General features: G+C 37.7%; 2 protein-coding genes across 3 annotated transcripts; both read left to right on the top strand.

Annotated features, from left to right (window-relative positions):
* The first annotated feature begins 536 nt into the window (after nucleotides 1–536).
* On the top strand, nucleotides 537–12962 carry zmynd19 (zinc finger, MYND-type containing 19). Of its 2 annotated transcripts, none has more exons than XM_053618539.1 (6): nucleotides 537–1021; nucleotides 3560–3619; nucleotides 5750–5856; nucleotides 5962–6102; nucleotides 6236–6416; nucleotides 8154–12962. In XM_053618539.1, exons 1-6 carry the CDS (start codon nucleotides 971–973, stop codon nucleotides 8295–8297), a joined length of 684 nt encoding a protein of 227 aa, XP_053474514.1. In that variant the 5' UTR covers nucleotides 537–970; the 3' UTR covers nucleotides 8298–12962. The 2 variants fall into 2 exon arrangements, with proteins under 2 accessions (XP_053474514.1, XP_053474515.1); XM_053618540.1 differs by lacking the exon at nucleotides 537–1021 and adding an exon at nucleotides 1298–1777.
* Nucleotides 12963–22734: 9772 nt separating this feature from the next.
* On the top strand, nucleotides 22735–26349 carry tmem141 (transmembrane protein 141). Its single transcript, XM_053618241.1, has 5 exons — nucleotides 22735–22956; nucleotides 23062–23128; nucleotides 24763–24846; nucleotides 25385–25492; nucleotides 26132–26349. Exons 1-5 carry the CDS (start codon nucleotides 22903–22905, stop codon nucleotides 26191–26193), a joined length of 375 nt encoding a protein of 124 aa, XP_053474216.1. The 5' UTR covers nucleotides 22735–22902; the 3' UTR covers nucleotides 26194–26349.
* The last annotated feature ends 1214 nt before the right edge of the window (nucleotides 26350–27563 follow it).

The raw sequence follows: 27563 nt of genomic DNA, 5'->3' as shown, positions 1-27563 counted from the left end.
TAGAGGAGGGAAAATATGAGCAAGGTGTGTGTTACTTCAGTGGGTTCAGAGAGTGGATTCACTACAGATTGCACTGCACATGTCTTTGGACCGGGGAGGAAACCTGGAGGAAACCGCTAAAGCTCGGGTAGAACATGCAAACTCTGGGAATCGAACTCACAACCCTGGAGTTCCAAAAACACATACAAACACTATATACAATCCCAGGAAAAGATAATCGCACACTCGCCCTGACCCTAAGCCATCTATGAAAATATTAATCAAATGCTATCCAAAGTGTGTCTTGGAATCCCAAACAGAAAACCAAGTTTTTGGCAAGATATAACACGTGATTATTAAAATACAATATTTTTTTAACCCCAAAAGATTTATTTGGCTTGATTTTTATTACGTATAAGTATAAACACATACATTGTTTTTTATCACAAACATCTGCACTAAATGCACTGTACACAGATTTTGGTATCTTAACTCTGACTGATCCATCAGGTTCGCGCTAAAATGACACGAGATAACTACGTCACGACAAGAACCGTCCAATGGCGCTGTGTGGAGAAGTGAGTAGGCGGGACTTGTAGTTGAACTCCGCGTTCTGATTGGCCGTGCTGATTAAATACCACGACGCAAACGGTTTGTGTTGTAACGTTCTAGTATCCGTAAGGCGCAACGTCAGTCACTGTCAAATATCTCATGCTCCTATTGGACGAGAGCGGCTAGCCCTCTTCACTGATTGGTTAATCCTCGCTCCGAAAACTGGCAGATTTTCCAGCGCCACTTAGCGGCGTTTCGCATCGCGGTGGTTTGGTAGCGGCGGGCGGGGAAGAGTTGGGCAACGGCTGACCCTAATATCCAGGAAAAAAAAAAACTTGGATTAAACTCGGGGTTAGGGGTTGCCCGAGCTAGCCTCCTACACCTGTACACCGCCGCGGCCGCTCATTCCGTGTCAGTCCGTGCTGGACAAGCTCGTCTAATGTCGGATTTCAAGCTCGGGATTGTTCGCCTGGGCCGTGTGGCCGGGAAGGTGAGCCTCGGGACTGCCATGTGCGACGCCGAGGGGAGGGTCACAAAAAAAACATTAGATAGCTTAGTTTTTCTAAACAGAGGACGTTTTCTGAAGACGGTGACTTATTACACTGCAGCGCGTGTCTGTTTTGTTGTTTAAATTAAATTAGCACTTTGCTAGTGTGTTTTTGGGTTTCCTTTAAATAAAGAAATCCGGACTCGTTCTGGTGCGCGAGCCGCCTGCTTTGCCGTGCTAGCTAACATGCTAACAAGGCTAGCGTTTTAAACGAAATAGATGAGCGACGTCTAAAACGGACCCGGCAAGAGGATACGTTCCGGTTTAAAACGTTTTAAAGCGGGTTTGGTATACTCGTAGTCGTCCGTTTTCGAAGAAACCGGTTTAATTCGAAGATTAGGAGTAAGAAATAAAAAACAGCAACATTTGCGGCGTGACTCCAACCGGCATGTCGGCGGTGCTGAGGAATAATACTAGCTAGCTAACTAACCAGCTCACTAACGCGATTATCCTGAGCATTAGAATACAAAGAAGAGCTAACTAAGATGAGGGTTATTTGCTTGAATGCGGTATGTGTTGTGTTGACAGTGTACTGTGTTTAAATGGGCGAAACTGGGTTTGTTTGTGTTCACCAGCATCCATCCAGCTGTACACCTCTTTAGAAGCAGATCTTCTGTGTGTGTGCGCGTGCGCGCGCGTGCCAGGCCGCTTCATGGCGGAACACTAGAGGGCATCCGGTAAACGCAGCTCAGAGACAAGGTGTGGGCCTGGGACTCATCCCCTGGGCTTGTTTATGACTGAAGATAAGCGTGGGGAATAATAATAATAAAAAGGAAATACGTTTTTTAGTATATATTTCATATTGTCATGGAAGTGGAGCAGGGGCATGTTGAGGGGTGTGTACACTCTTTGGGGGGGGGGTTGGGTATGGTATACTGGTATGGGATAGCAAGTTACAAGATACAAGACTTTTCCCCGAACAGTTCACTCCAGTGAAAGTAAACGAGAAAATGGAGGAGGTCTCGAGTGCATTTGTTTGTCTTGCTAATTTTCTGACTGGAAATTTGTTGTTGAGACAATTAAAAGCTTAATATTCTGCCGTTTTTTGGTCAGGAGCGCAGGATAAAGTTTCCGATCATCTTTGTTTTTTCCCTCCCATCAATGCAAAATAGTCACATCCTAACTCCTTTTACAGTTCTGTAGTAAACCAGAAATGTCATGTGAGGTCAGATTTGTCGTGAGGTTTATTTCCGGAGTAAGGGTGTTTGAAATGTCCGCAGGATGATAGTGTTGTCTAAAAATATCATTGTTTCGCAGTACTAATATGCCATTTAAAAACGTTCAAAGCAAGCCAGTGGTGAAAATGAAACACTTTATTATGAAATCTTTGCACGAAAGCCTCAAATCCTTGCACATCCTTGGGTGTGAACCAAAAACCCAAAGCGAATCTCATTCAAATCTTTTTTTTTTTTTTTTTTTATAAAAATTTTTTCTTGTTCTTTTTAAAAAAGTTATTATTATTTTGTAAACAACTTTGTGTATATAAAATCTTGCAACAGCTTTACTTATAATGTTATAAGCTGAGCTGGACACAAAAGTGATGAATCACTGGATTAAGTGACTTTAAAAAAATTATTTATTTATTTATTTAAATTTTATTATTTTTTTTACTGAGCAGATGGATGGAAATGCATTTAAATCTGTATTATGAAAAGTTAATGTTCAGGTAGTCAACCGATCATACACCATAACACTCTTCAGGAGTGGCACGCCTACACTCAATAAGAGAGGTGTTGAGAGAAAGGAGAGCTAGTCCGGTCCCGTCTCAATACGTCTTTCATTACGTTTGTAATTTATTTCCTGTTTGTATAACGTACAAATTGTAATGTCGTCAGTCTACTTTTTGCTTCATGATGTGTTGCACGTCAATAAGAGTAACAGTGTAAGGCCTGTAACCACGGATTTAAATTGTCAAGTTTTTTTCCACCCTTTGTGCCTCTTATATTTTGTATATTGTATTGCGTTGTGTATTTTTAATAACATTCTAAATCTTTGCCGCAAAATAGCATACATTTTTATATTGGAACGTTTCAGTCAAACCTAAGCCAGTTACACTGTTACAATGTAGACATGAAATCGTTTCTATCATATTAGCAACTTGTTGTAGTTTTATTACAACTCCAAAGGAATTCATGTTAATAACAAATAATATTAACTTACACCTTAACCCCTTAATAATAAGTTATTATGGTTTGGATCAAATCCTTTAAATTCAATTAAGTTAGATGAATAAGTCTAATGATTTAGTAATGGCTAGAACAGCCATAGTAATGGTTAATAATGGGTTTAATCTCTGTACCATCATTCTAAAAAAACAAAATTAGATAGATATAGATAGATAGATAGATAGGGGTCCCTGGAACTTTGGGATGATTGTATTTGCTGTTGAGTGAGAAATTAGTTGTGTGTTTTGTGGTAAAGAATGCGGTCAGTCATATGTGTTTACATGTAGGTTTTTAATTAAATTTTCTTTTTTTGTAGACAAAATACACCCTCATTGATGAGCAGGATATACCTCTGGTGGAGAACTATGCCTTTGAGGTAAGAACATTTGACTTTGATTGGCTGACTGCTTTAAGATGCTTTTCTGACTTTTCAGCCAACTTAATTTTCTCAATGAGCACGTTTATGTGTATTGGAGCTAATATTCAACATGTGGTAACAAGTTGTAGAAACTTATGGAAGTGAATAAATTACATTAATACATAATACACAAGGCAAATGTTTGATGTATAGTTAATTTGGAGTCTGCATTTCAGCTAGGGCTGCACAATTAATTGAATATTGATTGCGATTACGATTTTGACTGCCCACGATTAAATGAACATGATCGACTGTGACATTGACGTTTAAAGTTCGTCCTCCGCTCATAGAAAACTCCGCTGCAGGTCAAATCAAGCGCTTCCTAAACTTACAGCCAATCACATAGAGCGGCGCAGGGATGATGTCATTTTGTAATGCCAAACCCGGAAATGGGGTTAGCATTTCAGCGCTCGAGAAGCCAGTTTCGCTGCGAGCTCCAGTGTTTGCGCGAGGGGAAATCATGATGCTAAATGGCACTACAGAGGTTGTCGGGGACATTAAACCTCATCACACCGAACAGAAAAAAACTTTGCAGATAAACTCAGGGCTCTACAGTGCGACCATTTCACTCGCGTTTGCGACTGAACAGTACTTTGTGCGACTGAATGAATATTTATTCACACCGGTGCGAGTGACCTGTTCGGAGTTGTATAATACAATCAGAATAAAACTACAGGAAGTCCAAAATGCATCTACAAATATAGATAAAAAATAGATATTACAATAACTTCATAAAATATAAATAAAATTCGAAATGAAATAATGTTTAATTACTATGGGCTGCATTTAATATCAATTTGACATTAAGCCTAGTTCGCTATTTCCTTAGAAAGCTATTAGCCTTTTTCCTAATATGGATCATGCCTGTGTTAGTCTACTTTTAATTAGGACTCTTTATTGTTTAAGGTATTTAAAAATAAATATTTTATGCTTGTTTATTGATCAATTAACCAAGAGTATTTCTCATTGCTTTTATTTTAATTCAATTAAGAGTGACCATGAGCAGAGAGCTTACATTTAACTGTTTATGATAGACCTCCTGATTAAAGTTTAAACAAAAAAAGATTGGTATCTGGATCGGTTTCAGTCGTAAAAATCCTGATCGGTGCATCCCTAATGAACACCATTAAACTAAAGCGCTTTTGATCTGGTGGGTAAATGAACTCACCCAATCACATCCTATATGATATTATTCAGATATATACACGATATACACAGAGCGGGTCAAGAACTGACTCCAACCCAGAACCATGACAGTGGAAAATGTCTAATAGTGTAGCTTTAAATATATTTAAGAGGAGCAGACTTCAAACACTGAACATTGATGTTTATTGTATTTGTTTACAAGGTGGAACAGGTTAACGGTTGTTTTTTGCATACAGTCTGTAAAATTAACTGAAAATATTACATTTAGTTTATCAGAAGGTAAATTAATTTGTCATGGCTCACACAATGTTCCTAAATTTTGTCATAATTGACCAGCTCAAGTTTTCTCATGCCTACTTGTGTGTTATATTGTGGCACATTAATGTTACCATCTCTAAAAAAAAAAAAAAATAATAATAATAAGATAAAAAAACTTAGGTTCACAAGTGCTCCTAAAAGAAACTGTCTTGCGTCTCTCGTCCTGTAAACACTGTTATTGCCTTTTCTGCATAGGCCTGAATTGTTTTCATTTGGTTGCATATTGTTATATTTGATACATTTTTTCATTTGGTTGATGGCATTTTTATTTTTACTTATTCTATATTTTGGATACTATTTTATTTATATTTTGCTTCTACGAGATGATGCACTTTAAGGATCAGTCTAATTTGATGCAAAGATTTCTACATTAGCAGGAATGTAGCAAAACATGGAGGTGAAAGCAGCGGTCTGTTTTTTTTAAAAGTGAAAGTGCAATAAAAATGTTGTCCCTAAGATCAATGAATAATCGTGATTAAATAATTGAGATCTCGATATTGATCAAAATAATCTAGCTTATCATTTTGGATATAATCGTGCAGCCCTAATTTCAGCTAATGATTGTGTATTGCAAGGCGATTTGTCCTTTGTTAAATTTTCTGAAATTCTCTTACTGACTTCCAGGCACGCATGGAGGTTGACGCTGACGGCAACGGAGCAAAGATCTTTGCATACGCCTTTGATATAAGCAAAGGCCGGTGGGCAGGTCGACCTCTGCACGAGTTACTCTGGTTAGTGGCGCGTTCTCAACAAGCACCATCTTACTCTTTTTATAAGAGTTAATACATCTCCGTTACATTTAGTTTTTGTGTTTCATTTTGAATGTGTGTGAGCAGGGAGAAGCACAGAGGCGGCATTGCTCCTAGCTTCCAAGTTGTCCACATAAACTCGGTCACGGTGGACAACCGTCTAGACAATTTGCGCCTCGTTCCTGTTGGCTGGACTCCCAAACCGGAGGAGCTGTCTAGCAAACAAAGGTAAACTTTACACGGCTCTGTGCTATAGTCTTGATGCGCCATATCAATCACATGTAAGCCTTGTTCATGCTGTTCTTGTCTGCTCATGTCTATACTTTGAGACTTAGTGTACCTGTGATACTTACTTCTGCAGGGAGCAGTCACTTTATTGGCTGGCCATCCAGCAGGTACCAGCTGATCCGGTGGAGGAGCAGTACCTGGAGCTGGGCCGCACACGTTACTACAACGCCAATGGAGAGCTGGTGGAGGAGGAGGAGTGTTCCTGCACTTACTACGAGTGTCACTATCCCCCTTGCTCACTCATTGAGAGGAGGGTCAGTACTGTCATGTTGGTCTTGTGTATTGTACAAGTTTCTAGAAAATGTCAAATCAGCTCCATACAGGGAGCAGGCATACTCGTTCCCACTCTGTCCATATCCACCGTCGTGCTGGTTTTATGAGACATAAACATGCTCATGAGAGAACACTGAAAAACAGGTCTACTAAATATTTGGTTTTAGAGGTCAGGTAGTGGTGAGAAATTTAGGAGAAGCCTTGTAAAGTGACCAGGTCTTCAGCTACATTTAGATGCTTTCTCACTTTAGGGTTTTTCACACTTGAAATAGTTAACCCTGGGTCATTCTAAACCCCGGGTGAAAGGAATCCTGGGTTATCTTGTTTGCTCATACTTTACCCGGGGTTAACTATAAATCCTGGGTATTCATAATCTGATGTTTCACACTGTACATTTCCTAAACCCTGGGTTAACGGTCGTATTTGCATATTTGCGGTAGCAACAACCATGATTGGATACGTACAGTTTAAATAACTGCTTGCCTCGCGCTTTTGTATCAGTGAGGGGAAAAAAGTTGCCACATAAAGCCTCTTCGGTTGTTTTAAGCCTCCTGAGACGCACAAGGCAAGAAAACGAAGACAAAAGAATTCCTTTTGCGCCTGGAGAGACTTGTTTTCTGTTACAATTTGACATACTTTATTTATTTATTTTATTTATTTTCCCCCCTCAAATGCTGCAACTGCTGTTTACACAACACACAGGGTTTCTGTGACCTGTACAAAGCACTTGATATGAGGCATGCACTGTTCAGTTTCTGAGTAGGTGTCTGTTGTTAAGGATCTAGCCTTAACATTTTAATACTGTATCGTTTCACACTACAAAGTAAAAATATTGCTAGTTTTTATTTTTATTTTGTTTATGTTGGGTTTCTGTTCCGTTTCAGTTAGTTGTAATGCTGCGTAAATAGTTTTGATTCCGTTTTAATCTTTAGAAAATCGTTACTTTTAGTTTGCATTTAGTTTCAGTATCGCTTGAGTTTTTAATATCATGGTAATCGTAACTGGAAAGAAAAACAAAAATCCCAAATCGGGCTTTTTTTTTTTTTTTTTTACTACCTAGAACACTGGGGGTGGGGGTTTGAATTGAAGTGTGAATGGGTATGCTTCCTGATTTATTTATTTATTTATTTATTTATTTATTTTTAATTAAATTTTTAAAAAATACATTGGAAGGGGGAAAAAAATCAGCTGTTGTATCTGCAGTGTCATTACATCACTTCTCTCTGCTTATCTATCTTATTGACCCAAGCAAAGCCAAGTGTGAACGCACTTGAACTAGATCTTGAACGAGGTTACTTTGTCCTTAAAACATTCTCCAACACGTTTTTCTAGATTTTTGTATGGATATGGTGTTCCTAAGAATAGTAACATCAAGTTCTTTATGACATGGACAGTTTTCCCCAGTCATCTTTCCTGGGATTAAGATTAGTAAAATCATATACTCCTTGACGTTCAAATGCATTCAAATACTAAAGTTATCCAGTCAGCTGCTAAATCTTTTCAACATAGAAACATTTCTTGTTTTAGTCTGATTAAAAAAAAACCCCCAGACATATTCACACATTCATTTTACTTGTTTTTCAATACTGGCATACAAAAGCCCCCTAAATCCCATCACTAAAAGACATTTGGACAGTTGTATATATTATTGCTTGTTTTTATTGTATGCATTTGTGTACTTTTCTGATTTTTTTATTATTTATTTATCCCCGCTCCAGCTGCGAGAGTTCAACATCTGTGGTCGCTGTCAGGTGGCACGCTACTGTGGCTCACAGTGTCAGCAGAGGGATTGGCCGGCCCATAAGAAGCAGTGCCGCGAACGCAAGAGGGTCCTGGCCTTGGAGTCTGAGCCTGAGCGGTGATCCCCTGAGCCCCCATCACTCACAAATGGGGTCAGAGGGGGGACTGTGGGACGGGACTTGCAAAGAAATGCAAAAATGACAATGGGGGAAAAAAAAAATCTACTGACTGACTAACCGAATGGGCGATTATGTTGGTAGGTGAGGCAGGCCTGTTGAGTGCAGGGTGGGAGGGGCATGAAAAACCTTTTTTTTCTTCCCAAACTTTGGCATTTCCTTGGCTTGTTATGGGGGGATTTTTCTTTTAGAGGGAGATCATTAAAAGGCTGCTGCTATGGATGTGTGTTTTGTGAAGAAAAACACCACCCCATCATGACTTCTTCGGTATGGACATTTTCGAGAGTTCATTAGCTCACTCCTTCCTTCCATTCTCACGCCCGTCGTGAAGTGTTAGCCGCTGGTCTCGAGGAACACGCCTGCTGTAGAAAGAGACGGAATAACGGACCTCTTCACTGTACTTTTCCTCTCCCAGTCGGACTTCCTGTACACACAAACGTGCACACGCCTGCTTACCTGCCGTATCCTTCCCCGGGTGTGCAGCAAAGGACTTTGCAAATTCACACTACCAGTATTGTGTGTGTGTGTGTGTGTGTGTGTGTGTGTGTGTATGTGCGTGCGTGCCATGCCATTATCGACTGAAGTAATAGAATTTTTCTCTATTCCAAGCATGGGTGGATGGACTGGGTAGGAAAGTTATTCTTGAATCTAGGGATGTTGTCACTTTTTTTTTTTTTTTTTTTTTTGTTCTCCTGTGGCGAGTTTCTGAAATTGCTCTCAGTGCTGCATTAAAAAAAAATTCCAGTCGCCTTCCATTAAATAATGTTCAAGCTCAATCACTAGCATTTGGATTCAACGGATGTCCTGGGCTAAAGAAAAAAACTTGAAAATGCACACAAAGTTGTCCATGTTCAACATCCGCAGTCATCTTTCTGCAAGTTGATGCTTGGGTTATTTCGTTTGTCAATCCTTCTTGTCCAGTGTAACATCTGTACCTTTTCTCTCTTTGTGTTTCGTATAAACCCAAACCTTTTTAAAAAAAAGAAAAAGGAAAAAAAAAAAAAAGGACACAGGCATACCTGCACACATGTTTAAAGTGTGTCTTCCTCTTAAATGTAAGGCAACTTTACCGAACTGTAATGTGGTATGTAATGATGCGCACGGACATGCACACAAATCTTGCATGTATTGCAGGTATACATGCTATTTGTTGACAGTTGTGTACCAATGTGTTTATTTATCCAGATAGGGTTGAACACTGTGCACTGAATATCCTCACTTTCATCTTTGTCCGGGAGATTACAGAATGATTGCGTTTGGGGCAGGTTTTTTTTTTTGTCTTATTTTTTAATTTTATTAAATATATGAATTTCAATATGCTTTAAAATATGTAAAATAAATAAATCTACATGAGGGGACATAATGTTCGCCATATTCTATTGTCACTGTAAAATAAATAAAGTATGATGTGCGAAAAGTATGTTTACACCAGAGAAGTGTGTCCAAAAGGGTGGAATTTTTATTAGATATACAACCTCTGGGGGATAAAATGGGATGTTTACCTGGCTCTTTTACTTCGTAGCAAATAACCAAATCACATATGACGCAAAACAATTTTTGTTTAATAGGTGAACATTCTGGCTTCATGAAACATGCCTACTTTCTATCGATGGATTGAAAAGTGGCAAACTTTTGAATGTACACCTGTGCATTATCTGTTGAGGTCTCCCCTGGTCCTTTACCTCGCATGTCATAAATGATTGTTTTCTTCAGGCAGTCATCTTTATATGTTTCATTACAACAGCACCAGTCAAAAGTTCCTGCATCATCTCCTTTGGCCAATGCAGATTCATGATTCATCACTGAATATCACTTTCATTCAATCATCCACTCTCCATGACTGTTTCTCTTTAGCCCACTGTAACCTTGTTTTCTTCTGTTTAGGTGTTAGTGCTGGTTTCATTTGGCTTTTCTATACGTAAATCCCATTTCATTCAGCCGATTTCTTATAGTTCAGTCACAAATGTTGACTCCTGTTTCCGCCCATTTGTTTTTAATTTGTTTTGTTGTGCATTTTCTATTGTCAAGGCATATTGCTTTGTGTTTTCTATCCTGATGTTTGCCATCTTCCTTTGTAAACCTGTATTTTTTTTTTTCCTTTTATAACCTTCCCATTTTGTTTATTTATTTATTTGGACACAGCTGACTGTGAACAACCAACATCTTTCGCCACAATTTTGCTGTGTTGCATTTGCTTCTTGAAGGAGTTTTATAATCCTTTCCATTGTTTCAATTGACAGCTCATGTTGGGGCTACGTTTGCTTTCAAATAGCCAAGTCCAACAGCTTGTTACATTCTGTAAGCACTCTCTTTTAACTGCAGACTCATTTGCATTTTTAGACTGGTGCTGGTATTTGTTTTAGAAACGCAAATTACGAAATGATTCCATATGGGGTTTTTTTCACTTCTTGATTTAGAAAAAAAATATGCCATTAATTAAAAAATTTAATTTAATTAGTTTTAGGTATGTTTCATGAAGCCGGAATGTTCAGCTATTAAACAAAAATAGTTTTGTTTCATATCTGTGCTTTGTTTATTTGCTCTAAAGTAAATAAAAATCCAGGTGAGCATCCTCTAAGTGTGGTGATTCATAAGTTTTGACAGGTGTTGCATAAAAATCTTGATTTGAATAAAAGCAGCATCATATGCACACACAATTTCTTTTAACCTAAATTCACAACAGTTTTAAAATTTAAAATAATTGCAAACGTCTCTTTAATGTATTAATTTTTTTGTGGAAAATGGACAGGGTGTCGTCTCAACGCTTTTGATGTTTGATCTGCATCATATGGTTTAGTGGCAATGATTAGCGCACTGATTGAGGTTCTGTGTTAATGGTTAGAAGGTTGAGAGTTAAATCCCCAGGATGCCACAGCAGCAAATCTGAACAAGGCACTTAAACTTATTAGACTGGATTCTCCTTCATTTACAAGTCCAAAGTAAATAAGCGTTGCTCCAAATGAGAATTATGAAACTTTAGCTAATGAGTTTAATCCGCTGTCTTAAATAAAAGTCTGACACTGATCTACAGTTAAAGGTTTAAGCCCCTGTCTTATCTTAATATGTTTGTGCCTTACATCTTTGAACCTGTACATTTGCTTTATATTATATTTGCATACTATAAGTAAGTGAACGGTGGGAAAAATGACGGCAATGCAATGCACTATGGGTAACTTGAAATATAGCTATGGTGATTAAAGCTCCAGCTTGGCTCACGTCTCCCCTACCGTACGACAGCTATCCCTATTGTGTGCTCTATAGACTCCTGGGCCTTGGATCACTGTGGCATCGTCAGTATTTCAACTTGCAATCTTAGGGTGAACACTTTTCTGTTTCACCAGTTGGGAGCCCTGTAGGATTTCTTATACAAACCCAATTCCAAAAAAGTTGGGACGCTGTGTAAACTAAATAAAAACAGAATGCAATGATTTGCAAATCTCAAAAAACCCATGTTATTCACAATAGAACATACAAAACATCAAACGTTTAAACGGAGGAAATGTACCATTTTAAGGAAAATATAAGGTAATTTTTAATTTGATGGCCGCAACACCTCTCACAATTTGGGAGGGTGGCAACAGCTGGAGGTTAATTGGCAAAAGGTCAGTAACATGATTGGGTATAAACAGAGAATCGATGAGAGGCAGATATGATATATGTTATGTTTTCTATGTTCTATTGTGAATAGCATGTTTTTTTGTTTTTTTTTGAGATTTGCAAATCAATGCATTCTGTTTTTATTTACATTTTACACAGCATCCCAACTTTTTGGGAATTGGGGTTGTACACCACTCCTTGTGTGATGGAATTTTTTTTAAAATAGTAAATGTTACAGAGTGCAGCCTATTACAATACACTATGGCCAAAATTTTGTGGACACCTGACCACCACACCCTTACAGTATGTGGTCTGTCACCGAACTGTTGCCGCAAATTTGTAAGCACACAATTGTATAAGATGTTTATGTATGTTGTAGCGTTACAATGTCTCTTCACTGGAATTAAAGAGCCCAAACCTGTGTATAGCCTCAGATTCCTATTTGTAGCTGACAGACATGAAACCTGATGTGGTCTCCTGCCGTTGTAGCCCATCCACCTCAAGGTTTGATGTCTTGTGCATGCTGAGATGCTTTTCTGCTCACCACGGTTATAAAGAGTGATTATTTGAGTTACTATATCCTTCCTGGCAGTTCAAACCAATCTGCCCATTCTCCTCTGGTCTCTCTTATCAATAAGAACTGTTGCTCACTTAATGTTTTTTGTTCTTCCACACCATTCTCTGTAAACTCATACTGTCAAACATACTGTTTTGTGTGAAATTCCCAGGAGATCAGCAATTTATGAAAGACTCAATCCAGCCCTTCTGGTACCAACATCCATACCACAGTCAAAGCCACAGCCACACTTTCTCTTTATTCTATTGTTTGATGTGAACATTAACAGAAGCTCTTGACCTGTATCTGCATGATGTTTTTGCACTGGCTGATTAGACAACTGAATGAATATGCAGTTTTGTCTACAGGTGTTCCTAATAAAGTGGATGGTAAGTATATATGCATATACATAACCATTCAGTTTTGCTTACTCTTTGTCCATTTATTGTTTAACCCACTCCAGCACTTATATGAAACAGCATTAACCTATGACGCTTTGGTTTATAAATCCTTACAGATACGCGAAGTACTCTATAATATGTCATCAGCTGTTAGATACAAGTGTGTTAAATGGCAATGTAAACATTAAAGAAAGCCAAGTATAAGCAAATGAATAAATTATTACATATAACTCTCATTTGTGGTCTATACATAATGATAATTCAGATGCAAACTTGTGGAAGAGATTTCATTGCTTTAGTGGTGACCATTGCATTGCTCCACCAGTGTGACAATGAAAATATCAAATGTACGGCAAGTTTAAGTTCATGACAAAAATTCAACCTTTGTGTTTAATTACGAGGTTCATTCTGCTGCACAGCACGACCATAGATGAACATAGAGAAGCCTGCTCACAATGAAAGTTATCTCTCCCAGCAGTGAGCTGTAAAGGCTTTCAAGGCACTGGCTTTTGTTTTTTTACAATCTCACGGTGTCCTGCAGTTGAACTCCAGCTAGCACAAAAAATACTGCCCATAAAACTGTCAGCTACGACAAGTAGGGTAGTCTTTTATTGCCTTTGACCAGGCACAGAGACTCTGTGGGGGGATGCAGGGTTGATAAGCAAACCTTTCTGAGTGTGGTGTGTGCTGAGTCCACTCTGTGACTTTCTCTGTGGCTGTCGCTTCAGCCGTTTACATCTTTGCGATGCTGTCTGAGAATGAAGCTGTGCTGCAGAAACTTCAGGAGTGGACTAAGGGGGACGGCGAACTTTGCCAGGCAATAGGACAACTCCTGTCAAAAGATGAGCCTGACGTTGTATTGAATGCTGCTGGAGCCGTGGCATCACTGGTAACAATTACACATCCTGAAATGTATCACACTGATTTAGCGTTTAGAGATGAGAGCCTGCATGCTGCTTCGGTGGTTCATCTAAAGGGTTAGAAAGGAATAACCAAGGTTTTTAAACCAGCTCCCTTTTTAGAAGGTGTATATGGGGTACCTTTAATCACTGGAACTTTAAGTCTGAGTTTTAAAGGTATTACTATTTATATGTTTGTTCAGATGGTCGATGAAAGATACATACAGAAAAGTACAGTACGTACCTAGCAACAAGGAAAAGTACTGTTTGGTACATTTATTTCTGAGAGTGTAATGTGGGGAGTTATTTTGTTGTATGCTGTCAGCTCTCATCTTCAAGGTATGTGATTGAGTGCAACTATTGGGGCAATAGTTTTTGATTGACTAGAGCTTCACCATAGTGTGTTTGGTGTGTCATCAGTTTTCTGGTCTTACACCCAGATATAAGCTACTCCAAAGTAATCCTGAATTCTGTGTGTTTTCTACCTACAATAGGTTGAGACCCCATCAGGACTCCAGTGGCTGCTTCAGGACCATGCCATGTTCAGTCAAGTCCTTGAAAGAGTCACCTGTCTTCTGAACCATGAGCGCGAGAGAGTGGTTAATGTGGCTGCTCTTATTCTAGCACGGCTCTCTCTGTATGAACCGGCCTGCCAAAGGCTTCTATGTCACCCTTCAGCCTCAATGATTTTTGGGCGTTTAGTTCAGTGCCTGACCCACAGCCGAACAGGTTAGTCCCAATCATGAAGAATCTCAGCTCATAGAAACAACAAGTGAGGATTCTGTAATACATGTGAGTGCAGGAGAGGGGTGCAGGACAGTTTGACATACTTATAAAGGGGAGAGGGTGCTTGAAGACTTACATTACAAAAGTTATCATCATACTTGCTTTAAAACTATGTGAACAGACTTCCTCCATACAAGCTGGTGTCATATCTCGGGTGTATACTCACTCAGTGTTCCCAGCATAGGCTCTGTATTCACAAAGACCTTGATCAGAGTCAAGAGAGAGTCCAAAAGTGTAATAAATAAATAAATAAATAAACCCCCAAACATCCATATTTCATAATATTGGGATCATTGTAACACTTTTAAGCATTACATAAAGTTGATTTAAGTTACAAACTTAAAGTAAGTTAGCATAATGTTAGCTAATTTGCCGAATTGTTTTAAGATGTTCAGAATTCTATAAATTACAAACTGAAACCAAATATTAAGCAACTTGAAAGTATTATCACAGTGTTTAGAATGATATAAATTACAAACTCACAGTTAGCATAAAGTTCGCTAACTAGCCAGCAGAATCAGAATGATATAAATTACAAACTGATAATTATCATAATGTTAGCTCTCTAGCTAGTATTGTTTCAATGTGTTCAAAACGATATAAATTACACACTGACATTCAGCATAACGTTAGCTAACTAGCTAGGATTGTTTAGAGGCGCTTTCAGAACAAGGTCATTATTTAATGCCTTTCAGTTCGAAATTTAGCTACTACCTTTTCCTCAAAAATGCTTCTATTTGTACCAAATCCATGTGATGCACAATGAGTTTAAATATTAATTTATGACCACCTTGAAAGTGCTGGAAATATTATTGATGTACAAAGCTGCATACTATATACATATGTACTGGGGGATGAAATATTGTGCCCCTAGGAACATGGCAGAAAAACTCAAGCGATTTCAGGTGCTAATGTTAATGGGAATAAACTGTAAACAGTGGATCAGGTATAAGACAGGCCTTAAACAAAGCTACAATTTCAGTATGAACAAAATCATTTACTGCAGTTTGAGAACCAGGCTCTAAGCCGAGTCATGCCTTTAGATGTATTGTGGGCTTTTTTTAAATTCTGTTTATTGTACGATGTGCTTTTAGACACTGCTATGAATGCATCCTTCACTATTGGCTGCTTGTGTGGGAGTGAGCAAAGCAGATGCCTCATCCTGGCTGAAGCCAAAGAGCAAAAGCTGGTGAGAGAGCAATATTTTTTGCCACTTGACATCGCTAAGGAATACATGCTTATGCTTATGTCAGGCTCAGAGAAGTAGAGTGTAAAACTTAAAGCTGCAGTATGTAACATTTTTGTCCAAAATTAAAGAAGTATTATGTCAATAGAGGTCATTTTTTGTTGTTTCAAAAACATAAAAGCTATGATATTCATTTAAATTCAGAGCTGTTCTGTTAGATCCGGTGTGTGTTTAGTTCATACGTCACATAACATCACAACAACCTTCATAATGACAGAAGGTATGAATAAGTAACAGCATAGGGATAACATTGATAAACCATAGACATTATTAGAGAAAGTGGGCATTAGCAGTGGTCAGTTAAAAAAAAAAAACAACCTCTAAGAAGCCGGCTAACAGAAAGAGAGTGCGATAGGCGGACAAGGAGGAAGCTGTAGTAGATTAAAAGCAGCAGATACATAATTACATCATTAGAAGACATGTAATTCTACAAACTTTCAATAGTCTTTGCATGTGAATTGATTTGTGACTAAAAACCACATGTTTATAAATAACAAATAACAAAGTTACGTACTGCTGCTTCAACTCCTACAGTGTATTTGATCTCAGTATTCAATCATTGAGTTTATATCATTTACCCCCAGGTGAGTGGTCTGGAAACGCTATTGTCCAATGGGGCGCAGTCGGAGCCGGGGCAAACGGCTTGCTTTGCATTGAGCTGTCTGGCATCTAAGGATGATGGACATGCCTTGTTAATGGAGAGCCCGTCCTTACCTGGTTTGTTGGATGGTCTAGTAAGGTTGCTGAAAAGTGGAGACCCAGACAGCACTTGGTTTGCTGCAATGTGAGTTCCTTTGGAATACTTGATTCATTTAGTTTGTGTGCCTCAAGATCTGATTCTGTGCTGTGAAGTAGACCTGGTCTTACAAGTCATTTCCACATTGTTATTTTGGCTTTTCACCGTTGCTTTCTCTCAGGACAGTGAGAGTGTTTGTGTCTCGACCAAATGGAGTAACTCGAGTTAGAGAGCACAGCGCTTTGGAGGAACAACTTAAGGTGTTTTTTTTTTTTTTATTAAACTCATGTGCCATAATACATATCTATTGGTAATTTTTTATTTTTTGATGACACACCTTACTAAATTTTTTAACATATTCGTATGTTCTTAATATAATGCCGATCCTAAGTGAAACTCACATTTGTGACTCATCCAAGTTCCAGCTAACTTTTTTTTTTTTTAAATCTGTTATATATTGTGACCAAGGTCATCAATCTCCCTTCAAGACTTTATTGCCACTTTTACAAGCTAAATTCTTCATCAAATCAGGTGCGTTCAAACTTTTCAGTTTTAAAGCCAAGTTCACTCTTCTCGATCTTTTACATTCATCTCCAGCGTCTCTCTGTCTCGCCATCAACGGGCTCGGAGCTGCAGGAGGAGCTTAGTGCATGCCTGAGGAAGCTGAAGCGCCTGCCTAAACCATCCCCTGTTAATGTCCAACACCGATCAATGGCCTGCATTGCATCATGGGAGAGATTGGAGCCTGAAAGTGGCCTGGAAGTTACCTATAAGTAAGACTACTTTGTTGAAGGATGGATCATCGTATATGCTTCAGAAAAGCTTGTGACAATTCTGATCATTATTATTGCTGATGATGCCTTTCCCCTACTTTTTTGTCTTTGCTAGCCTCTTTGATGGAGATACCCTGATATACCGTGGCCCACGGTGTGAAATCACTTTACCTCATTCCCATTTCCAGCACAAACCATCGCTGTCTCTACGGCTTAATCTCTCTACGTCAGATGGTGACACGAGTCCCTTTAGCGAACACGTGGAGATAAGAGTGGAGGGGGTGGAGCTTAGGCCGAGGCCTCCAAAGGACTTGCGTTTTATCTCCTGCACAGCTACTGAGGTGCGACTGAAATGGGCAGGGCCAGAGGGGGACGTCAAGCCCCTATCATTCCAGGTTTACTGTGATGATGTGCTCCTGGAGACCACCAGAGAGCTGGGGTATGTTCAAACATAGCCGAGTAATATTAATATACTGAGATTTACGTATGTTTTTTTTTCTGGCACTTTTTAACATGACTGCTTTTGTTCACATTTTAAAAGATCGGGTCGGCTGTAGGATGAGCATCCTTGTAATATTTTAGATGTTCTTACACTTGTTATTACACATGTGAGCTGTCTTATGACAGGTTTGAAGAACTTTTCATGCTGGAACCAGTGATTGATAACACATCCTCAGGACTCTTCACTCTTCACTCTCCATCAGGGCTACAGTGAGCTCGCTGTCTCCCGGCACTACGTACACGATAAGCATTTGTGCACTGGGCCCAGGACACACAAGCAGTTCTCGGTGTAGTGTTCTTATTCACACTGCAGATGGTCACGATCATGCTCCCAGTGGCCTGGAGGTTTCTGTACTGGGATGCCATAAGCTCCAAATCATCTGGGATGCTCCAGCGGTGCCAATCGGCCGCCTCTTCTCATACGAGCTACGTCTGAACGGGTGTGTGGTGTACTTGGGCAGAAAGCGCATGCACACAGCATGCCATCTTACCGCCAACACACCATACATCTGCACGGTGACAGCCGTCACCTCCAGGGGGCGCTATCAGAGCCGGGCTGTCACCAAACGCACGACCAAGGATGAATACCTGAACACAAACAGGCGAGTTAAGAAATTATGTAATATTTCAGAATGAATTTCCGAATTTTGGAGAGAGAAATAACATTTACTTGAATCTGAGAACTCTGATAGATTTTTGTCCTGTTCAGGCCATTTGAAAATATCCAGCAGTTGTAAGTTAAGGTGATTAAGGCTTTATTAAAAGTACACAATATAAGGCCAGCTCAATTTCAGCTAAATTCTTTAGGTTTCCAAAATGAACCTATTTATGCTTAATCAGAAAAATTGAAATGTCTGAAATCTCTTTGTATGTTTTTTTTTTTTTTTTTTTTTTTTTTTTTACAAAAAAGTAGGAGTATCCTGTCTTATTTTAAGGTGCTGATCAAACAAGGGGGCGGGTAATAAACAGAAAACAGTCTACGTTGTCTGTTCAAATAAAATGATGATCTTCAACAGGTATTAGTTTTGATGGGCATAATTCAGTTTCACCTCATCTGAGGAGAATGATACAGAACTGCATCATCATGATAGATAATGTTAGACAAGTTACCAAATAAATCACAAACTATTAAACAACTACATTCTTCAAACAGAACTGTGGAACTGTGGAAGTTGACAGATTTTTTTTGCTTCGAAAAGCTCACAGAGTAACAGTATTCAGTTATACTTCCTGTCAAAATTCTGAACACTGTAGCCAGGCAAGCGTGGAATAAGTATGAGATTTAGTGGGTGGAGTGTCTGAAGTGGTTACTAATAACTAAAGTATATGGTCAAAAGTGGACACCTGACCATCACACCCATATTTGGTTCTTCCCAAACTGTTGGCATAAACTTGGAAGCGCACGTTTGACTCGAATGTCCTTGGATGCTGTAGCATTAAGATTTCACTTTACTGGAACTAATAGATCCAAACCTATGCATAATGATGTGCATAAAGTGAGCTCCATGAAGACATGGTTTGCTGAGGTTGGAATGGAGGAACTCAAGTGTCCTGCACAGATCCCTGACCTCAACCCTACTGAACACCTTTGGGATGAACTGGAACGCCGACGGCACCCCAGACCTCCTCGCCCGACGTCGGTTCCTGACCTCACTAATGCTCTTGTAGCTGAATGAACACAAATCTCCACAGCCAACGCTCCAAAACCTAGTGGAAGTTATTATAAGAGCAGAAGGGGAACCGCATCTGGAACGAGATGTTCAAAAAGCACATATAGGTGTGATGGTCAGGTGTTCAAATACTTTTGGCTTGGCCATATAGTGTATATGGTACCTGCATGTAAGACTCTCAGACAAGATTCCACAAGTATATGAGCTCCAATATACATTTGAGATGAAAAACATAACTTGACATTTGATTTTAATGCTCTTTCCTCACATTTGCAGGGGTTTCTGTTCTCCTAAACGTCAGGATTTAGCACCTCTTCCAGCAAGGGAAAAGAGCGACGTCAAAAACAGGACCAGGAAGCTGTTATCCACACCGACCTCTGACTCTGACCTCAGAAAAAACAAGAACAGGTCCTAATTGAATTCAAATATTTGGGCTTCATTGGCTTACAAAATGTTTTTTTTTTTTCTTCATTTATTTCTTCTTTGTTTCTATGAGTTTTTGCAGAAAAATAGTCTTATTGTTGGTTTTGTTTAACAGGTTGCCATCTGTGATGGTGCAATCACATGTTCCTGGGAAAAACAAATCTTCCAGAGTGACATCTGAGGAGGTACACCTATTACAATATAATATCTCATTCTGAAATATTATACCAAAGATTATAATCTAAGTTAAATGATCAACTAATTGTTCATCTAAATACATGAACAAATAATTGTTGATATGGTATTATGGCGTTCTTTGATATTTAAAAATTGGCAATCATTAGCAAATTGGCAACTTGCTGTAGTATAAGAACACACTTTAGGATGTGCTTTTATAGGAAAATAATTGCACCAACCCCTTGTTGATTATCTTCCCAAAGCAGAATGCCCGGTTATGATTTATTCCCTCCTTAATGTAGTACGTCAAGGAATGTCAGCTACTGCAAATATTTGCTGTGAACCTTGAGATTTAATTCTTACTACCTTGAAATATCTGATATTATATTAAATATTATACATGATTGTTGAGTGATTTTAATGTGAAATGCCTCTTCTTTTTTTTTTTTTTTTTAGAAGTCAGTGGGCCTTGTTTCTGAGTTGGATGCTGATGTACAATTAAGCAATATGAAAGGAAGTTCAGATGTGGGTATGGTTCCATCTGAGCGCCTCATCATGCAGCGACGAGGCTGTAACGAACACACACTTCGGTCATCTTCACACCCCATACATCCCAGACCAAAGATCAACCCAGGTACAACTTTCTCTATGTTAAAGCAATGATTTCGAACATTTGCTGTCAATAAACTATGTGCATTAAGGCTGTAAAAGTCTGTGAGTCCTTTTTAAAAATATATATATTTTATATTTTTAGATCTAATATATATATATATATTTTCAATGCTGAAGTTGTATTGTTAGACTGTCGAGCTGAAAAAACAACATCAGACAAAGGGAGGCTTCCCCTCATCAACCAACAGATAAGTAAGTTAATGTTGATTAAGTTTCTATAACAGCAGCTCTGAAAGTAGTTCCAGCTACAAAATCAGCTGCGGTATAAGTAAAATAAAACACGTTGTGATGTGATGTTATTCGAAAATAATTAACTTTGGGATGGTAATATTAACTCCGTTTTGTGTCACTTTGATTATTTTCCTATAACAGCATTACTTTTTATTCATTACAAACTCATCACTTGTATTTATACACATGCACATATACAGCTAGAGGAATATTTGGAAATAATATTAAAAGTGCAAACAGTAATTGTTTTGTTCTTTGTTGTTCTTGGTTAAGCTGAGAATGTCCGACTCCTCCAGCCAGTTTCTTATAACTGGTCTGATCTTAATAGTACAGATCATCACCATAACATACACAGAAAAAGGTATGGCTTAAATCAGGGCTGCACATTTTCAGTCCTGGAGAACTAAAGTACATCTTAAATATCTGACGTTGAATTCAGTTTTGGATTGGAATGACCTGTTCTGCATGTTCTAACTTGTGTGTTTTTATCCCCCCTCTCCATTGTTAGGCTCGTGATGGGGTCAAGAGTGAACAGTCGGAGAAAAGGAGGACTTTGACTGAGCATTTCACAGTGTGGAACAAAGTTTTCCTAAAGACTTTATAATTTACTCTGTAATTTTGCCATAAAATATTCCTTTTCAGACGCAATGAAAGGGATTTTTATGTCTTGGGGCAAAATGTTTTGTCATTTAAAAGGATCATAGGAAAAGAAAAAAATAATCTCAATGCGACTATAACACCTTTTATTAGTTCAAGTGTGCTGGTTCTTGGTTTTTGTTAGGATGCGTCTTCTGCTTCATTTTCTTCTTCTTTTTCTTATTTTTCTGATCTAAAATGCAATGCAGGATGGAAATCGTAATACAAAAAAGAGCAAAAGGGAGATGCGTTGGTTTGACAGTGGCATTAATGCATAGTGTTTCTTGTTTTGATATTTGGCTTCAGCCCTGAGGCTCTCTGTGCAACCTTTTTAATCAGGTAATATTCAGTGGGAGTGGCTAAGCCTCAGTGGGAGGGGCTACATGACAGGAGAGGAGCTAAAATATACAGGAGGAGCCAAGAAGCTGAAGAAAGGTCCATGATTAGCACAGAAAAAGAAGCTAGGATTCAGAGGAAATGCGAAGGCTGTGAAACAGAGAGATGGACTAAAACACAGGGGAGGGGCTAATGCTTAAGTGGGAGTGGCTAAAATGTGAGTAAGGTAAGCAAGGAAGCAAGATTAAGGATTCTTCAGAAATGTAGAAGCATTTAGAATAAAATCAGAATAAAAAAATAACTAAAGCTATATACAGTATGTAAAGTATGTGACACATCGTATACAAATAATAACTAAGAAAAAATTAAGTTTAAGAAAAAATTAAGAAAAATTCTCTCTTCTTGGATCTACTCAGTGTATATAGATATCAAGTTGAATCTCGAATTGGATAGGAGTTAATTTATGAATATGAAATCTTATTACAATGGGTAATAAAAAAATTAAAGACGCAACAATTAAATAATTAGGTTTATGATCCAGATTTCCGACATAATACAAAATATACTTTCTTTCACCTCTGGTTTTTGATATTCAGAAACATTATGTTGTACAGAAATATATATATATTTTTAAAAAGCAATCAAAGAAATGAGACGTAAAAAAAGACCATGCTTTATAATTAAAAAGGGTTCATCCAAGTTTGGGCCAATATGAATGCAGTAACGACTCCAGGTCGCTAGAGGGCGCAGTGGACACGTAAGAAGAAAAATAATACCGTTTCTGAGTCGTCTTTTGAGTTTCCTTCGCTGTTTCACGGAAGTAAACAAGAACAAAGTCAGACCAGCTGTCAGTTGCACTTTATTCATGTATAAAGTTAAAGAGTTTTAGCCCAGGATTAAATCTAAACGCGATGGTCAACATCGGACTCAGGAAGGTCGATGACGCGCTCGTGGAGAAACATCCGGTACGCTGCTTTAGTTTTATTCTGTAATATATCGTTTACAAACATACAAATGACCTAATAATGCATCATTTAATAACATAATTACTGAAAACTCCTTTTACACAGGGGTTGCAGCAGTATGCTGCCTGCCAGTCCCGTGCATTTATGAAAGGAACAGGAAGCTTCATAATTGGTTGGTATCTGAGCAATAATATTTTAAATATAATATATTTTAAAAAAGTTTATTAAAATTCATGGACATTCTTGTTATTGGAATTCAGGTCTATTTTATGATCACAATCCACATATCTAATTAAAACAAGATCATATATCACATTATTATGCCACAGCGCAGCATAGATTCTGATTGGTCTACAACAGCGGCTTGGACAGTAGCTCTGGCTCTGAGGCAAATCACTGGCTTATATTAATGCGCTCAGTTTGATATGTTATCATTTCTATAGTAACAACTTATGTAGGGAATGACATGGCGGTCACTCCAGATTTGAAAACTTGTGGTTGTTAAGATGGTGACGTTTTCTGTCAGGAGACTGTTAATATTTTTGGAAGGAGTCTCCAGTGTCAGAGGTAAAGCTGTAACTTAAATCTTTCCAACAGGACAGAGGCCTTTAAGGTTTGCAGCTTGTTGGTAACATGAAAAGCTGTGTGGTTTTGTTTTTTGTCTTATTAAATTCAAGAGAGAAAAAAGGCTGGTGAGGGAATGACTGTTTATAGGTGCCATAACTTATGTGATAACAGGAACTAAGTTGTTTCAAGGATGTTCCATTGCATTAAATGTAGTACTGTAGTAGTATGTAGTAAATGAAATGTAATACAAAGTACAACTTATTGTGCTTTAATTAGTAAATAAAAAAATGCAATCGTTCAGAAAATCTTGCGGGATAAGAGGATATTTTATGTTGAGGTATACAATACTAAGGGCTGTGCTATAGTATAATAGAAAAATAATCAACATTGGGGTGGTAACAGTAACTCACACCACCCTGTCGTTGATTATTCTCCTATAACAGCATGCCCTCAAGTGGTTTATTCCATATTTCATGGACCTCATGGCTATACCACATAAACCCTTGGGAATCCCCAGACCACACTTTGAGCACCATTAAAATAGTCCACTGGTATAAGTTAGAACGACACACATTATATATAAGTGTTGTGTGGATCATGAAATATATAGGAGTATGAAAATACATAGGCCTTATATTAATTTTCCCATGAGATCAATGTTAATTTAAAAATATTCTAGCATATTCCATTATAAACATGTTTCAGTCTTACCCTATTGCTGCAGTGTTATATAGCAGGGGTCCACAAACTTTTAACAGCCTGGGCCTTTAACTGTAAAAAAAAAAAAAAAAAATATATATATATATATATATATATTGCAAGGAGCCCCTCATTATAGATTATTTTACTATTTGTATATCAGGCCCATTACTTAAGTGTCTACAATAATATTTTGGTTTGTATTAGAGTTTAACACATTAGTAGTTGAACACATTACTGTTTTTAAAAATTCCACCAAAAAAAAAATCTGATATTCTTAACAGACTATACCTTTAATGTCATTCTCTTTGAAAATTGATATTGTGATATTTTGAAAACCATGCTATTGGATTGTTTGTATTAATACAGTGATTAAAATAAAATACTGTTTCACCCCTAATCACAACTCATTTTACAGCTGCTGTAATAAGACTCCTACAGCTCGACTAAGAATTGATTAGTGCATGATCTGTGAAACACTCAACAATTTGGAGATTTTATTGTATTTCCTTTCTCATGTTGCTTCTGTCTATTAACCAGGTACAATAAGCATGTTCTTAGCACAGCAAGCACTACAGAAAAGACTGAAATATCCGCTCCAGTGGAACCTTCTAGTGTCTATTGGTAAGGTATTGTTCCCTATTACATGTTAATGTCTTGTTCCTCCATGTATGCAAAAATCACCTTTTGTGCCAATTGTTCTGAATGTAATGTTTTAAACAGAACATGCATAAAGGAAGCTTTTTGAGCAAAGCTTACTGTAGTATAGTTCCATTTCTGCTTTAATCACAGTGTGTACTCTAGCTGACAGACTACACACGTTTGCGTAAAACCTGATGATCCAGTTTAAATCAAATCCAACAGAAGAGATGAGACTCACTGACAATCTGACCTTTCGTACAAAGGAGTGAACATGGTCAATATCACACGTTTGCTTACATTTAAATAGTGACCTAGAAACAGTGCAACATCTTCAGTATTGAATAGTTACAATGTTGCCCATTTCATTTTTTTATGTTGTTGTATTTTTTGAAATTCTAAAACTGTTTATTTCCAGTTTTAAATACATAAATAAAAATCCAGATTTTCAATATGGTCTCAGACTTTTGGACCCGCTATATAAGGTGAATGTCTGTCCTTTTTCTGGAACTTTCTCTGGCAGTGGCGTCCTCAGTGTTCAGCTACACAGTAACACGTTGGGAGACGATGAAGTGCACAGAGCTGTGGGTTTTCTTGGAAAAAGGAGAAGTACCTGATTCCAGTCCACCAAGTAAGTCTTCATCTGTTCACTTCATCTGTTCCCTTAAACAAAACAGTGAGACTCTGAACAAGATGCCATTTCAAAGAATATTCATTCCGTACAAGATTCCGCTGAGTTTTTTTGTGATTGTTGCAGCCACAAATGCTTGATTTTGCTGCGGCTTTTTTTCAAAATTTGTGATGCGACTTTTTTGTGGGTATTCTTTTTTTTTTTTTTTGCAGAAAACTACTTGACTTGGCGAAACTGTTTTGCACGGTCTTTCGCAGTGATGTTTGTTGGGAAATTCAACATTTAAGCTGTACTCATGTTTCACGCATATGAATTGAAAAGGACTGACTGGTTTCACAATAACTCCACATGTTATATCATTTTAATCCAAAGTCTGTTTTAATTTATGGTTCATTACTTTGAACAGCAGATTTGAAATCGTGTCTCTACACTTCCTGGTTATGTTACTTTGTGAAAATGGCATGATTTGATATCACATGAATACACAACTCATGTATACATAACATAACATAATAATGTTGTTGTTGTTATTTTTTTTAATGAGTTTCTATTCCTATTTTTTTTTTTACAACTCTTTACAGCTCTGTTTTGCTAGTAATGATTTTTCACGAACCCTAACTATGTAATTTTCTATTTCAGAGGGTGAGCTTCTAACATCTGCAGCTCCCAAAGTCACAAAATACGGAGATGCAATGGAGTAAGTGGTAACTGTCAGTATTGCTGCAAGTTCAGCGAACAGAATGTGTGTTTTAGGAATTTTGAATTGAGTCCATGTTGGAGGGTATTCGAACTGTATATTGTTTATTTTTTACTTTCTTCTGATCAAAAATGTTAATAAATGTACAAACCTGGACATATGATGGGTTTTCATTTGCACTTTCTTTAATATTGTTATTTATACACATTGTTTGTCTGGGATTGGGGTTAGAGCATGCACTGATTAAGAAAATGTTGGAAAGTAGAAAATGTCAGGGTATGACCCGAGATGTCAAGGTTGTCGTGTGTAATTTATGGATCGTAGAATTTTGTGGTACAAATTGTAGGTTTTAAACTTAAACATGTTAAATGCAGAGTATTGTAGAAACAAATTTGACTTATTGTACTTATACATTTCCAAATATTGTTCATATTTCTAAAATTTGTCCAAATAGTTATGTTATGTAACATAAGGTAATATTTTAAGACTAATCTATGTATTAAACGAATGTTTGGCTGTGAGCTTAGAGCTGTGAGAAAACTCGAGGCTGAAGACATCTAAATCTTTACATCAAAAAAAACCTAATAGTAATTTGTTGAATACAATTCGAAATCAAATGAATTTGTTGAATCAAATCAAATGCACAAGAGTTTCGATGTGACCTTTTGAGATTTTCTTGAGCACAGTGAGTGGAAGATAAAGGACAGACATGCACACTAAGATAATTTATTGTTATTATTTTTAAATAAAATGATCCTTTTTGCAGAAATATACTCACCACTTAGCAATATCCATCATACTGTATTTAAACATTTATTTTGTTGACCTTGCAGTAGAGATGCAGTTTGTAATGTGTTTGTAGACCTGTAATAATCATATCATTATTACTCAGTAGTTAAAATGTGTTTGTAAAACATATTGTTAATTACTTGTAAGAGTTATTCAGTAATTACAGTGACTCTATAGGTGTGCAGTTATAAGGTGAGGAATGTAAGTATGAAAGATAGGTATGTTGTATATAAAATATACATGAAATAAACACGAGGGAGACCTAGTATGAGTAGTATGTAATTTTATTGAAAATTCACTGGGCTGACGTTCACCTAAGACACAACACACACAGATAAGCAAGGCGCAAACCATACATGTATTTGATTAGTGCGGCAGGCCTCAGAGCGTAGGTGGACGGTCAACTAAGAGAGAGACACACACACACAGAGGCCTATGCTGCCACGCACACGCATACAGAAGGAAAATAGAACATAAGAATAATAAAAGGAGTATTAGGATATTATAAGGATAATATAAGGATTATAAGGATATTATAATGATATTGTGAAGTATGGAGTACAGAAAAGGGGGTAAAATACTTGC

This window comes from Ictalurus furcatus, chromosome 28 (assembly GCF_023375685.1).
Source record: "Ictalurus furcatus strain D&B chromosome 28, Billie_1.0, whole genome shotgun sequence".
NCBI lineage: Eukaryota > Metazoa > Chordata > Actinopteri > Siluriformes > Ictaluridae > Ictalurus > Ictalurus furcatus.
This window is presented reverse-complemented; position numbering and strand designations above follow the sequence as displayed.

Coding starts and splice junctions, on each gene's coding strand:
- tmem141 (XM_053618241.1), top strand. CDS start 22,903: ATGGTCAACATCGGACTCAGGAAGGTCGATGACGCGCTCGTGGAGAAA. Junction 23,129..24,762: donor AACAGGAAGCTTCATAATTG/GTTGGTATCTGA, acceptor TCTATTAACCAG/GTACAATAAGCATGTTCTTA. Junction 25,493..26,131: donor ACCTGATTCCAGTCCACCAA/GTAAGTCTTCAT, acceptor TTTCTATTTCAG/AGGGTGAGCTTCTAACATCT.
- zmynd19 (XM_053618539.1), top strand. CDS start 971: ATGTCGGATTTCAAGCTCGGGATTGTTCGCCTGGGCCGTGTGGCCGGG. Junction 1,022..3,559: donor TGGGCCGTGTGGCCGGGAAG/GTGAGCCTCGGG, acceptor CTTTTTTTGTAG/ACAAAATACACCCTCATTGA. Junction 6,103..6,235: donor GAGCTGTCTAGCAAACAAAG/GTAAACTTTACA, acceptor TTACTTCTGCAG/GGAGCAGTCACTTTATTGGC.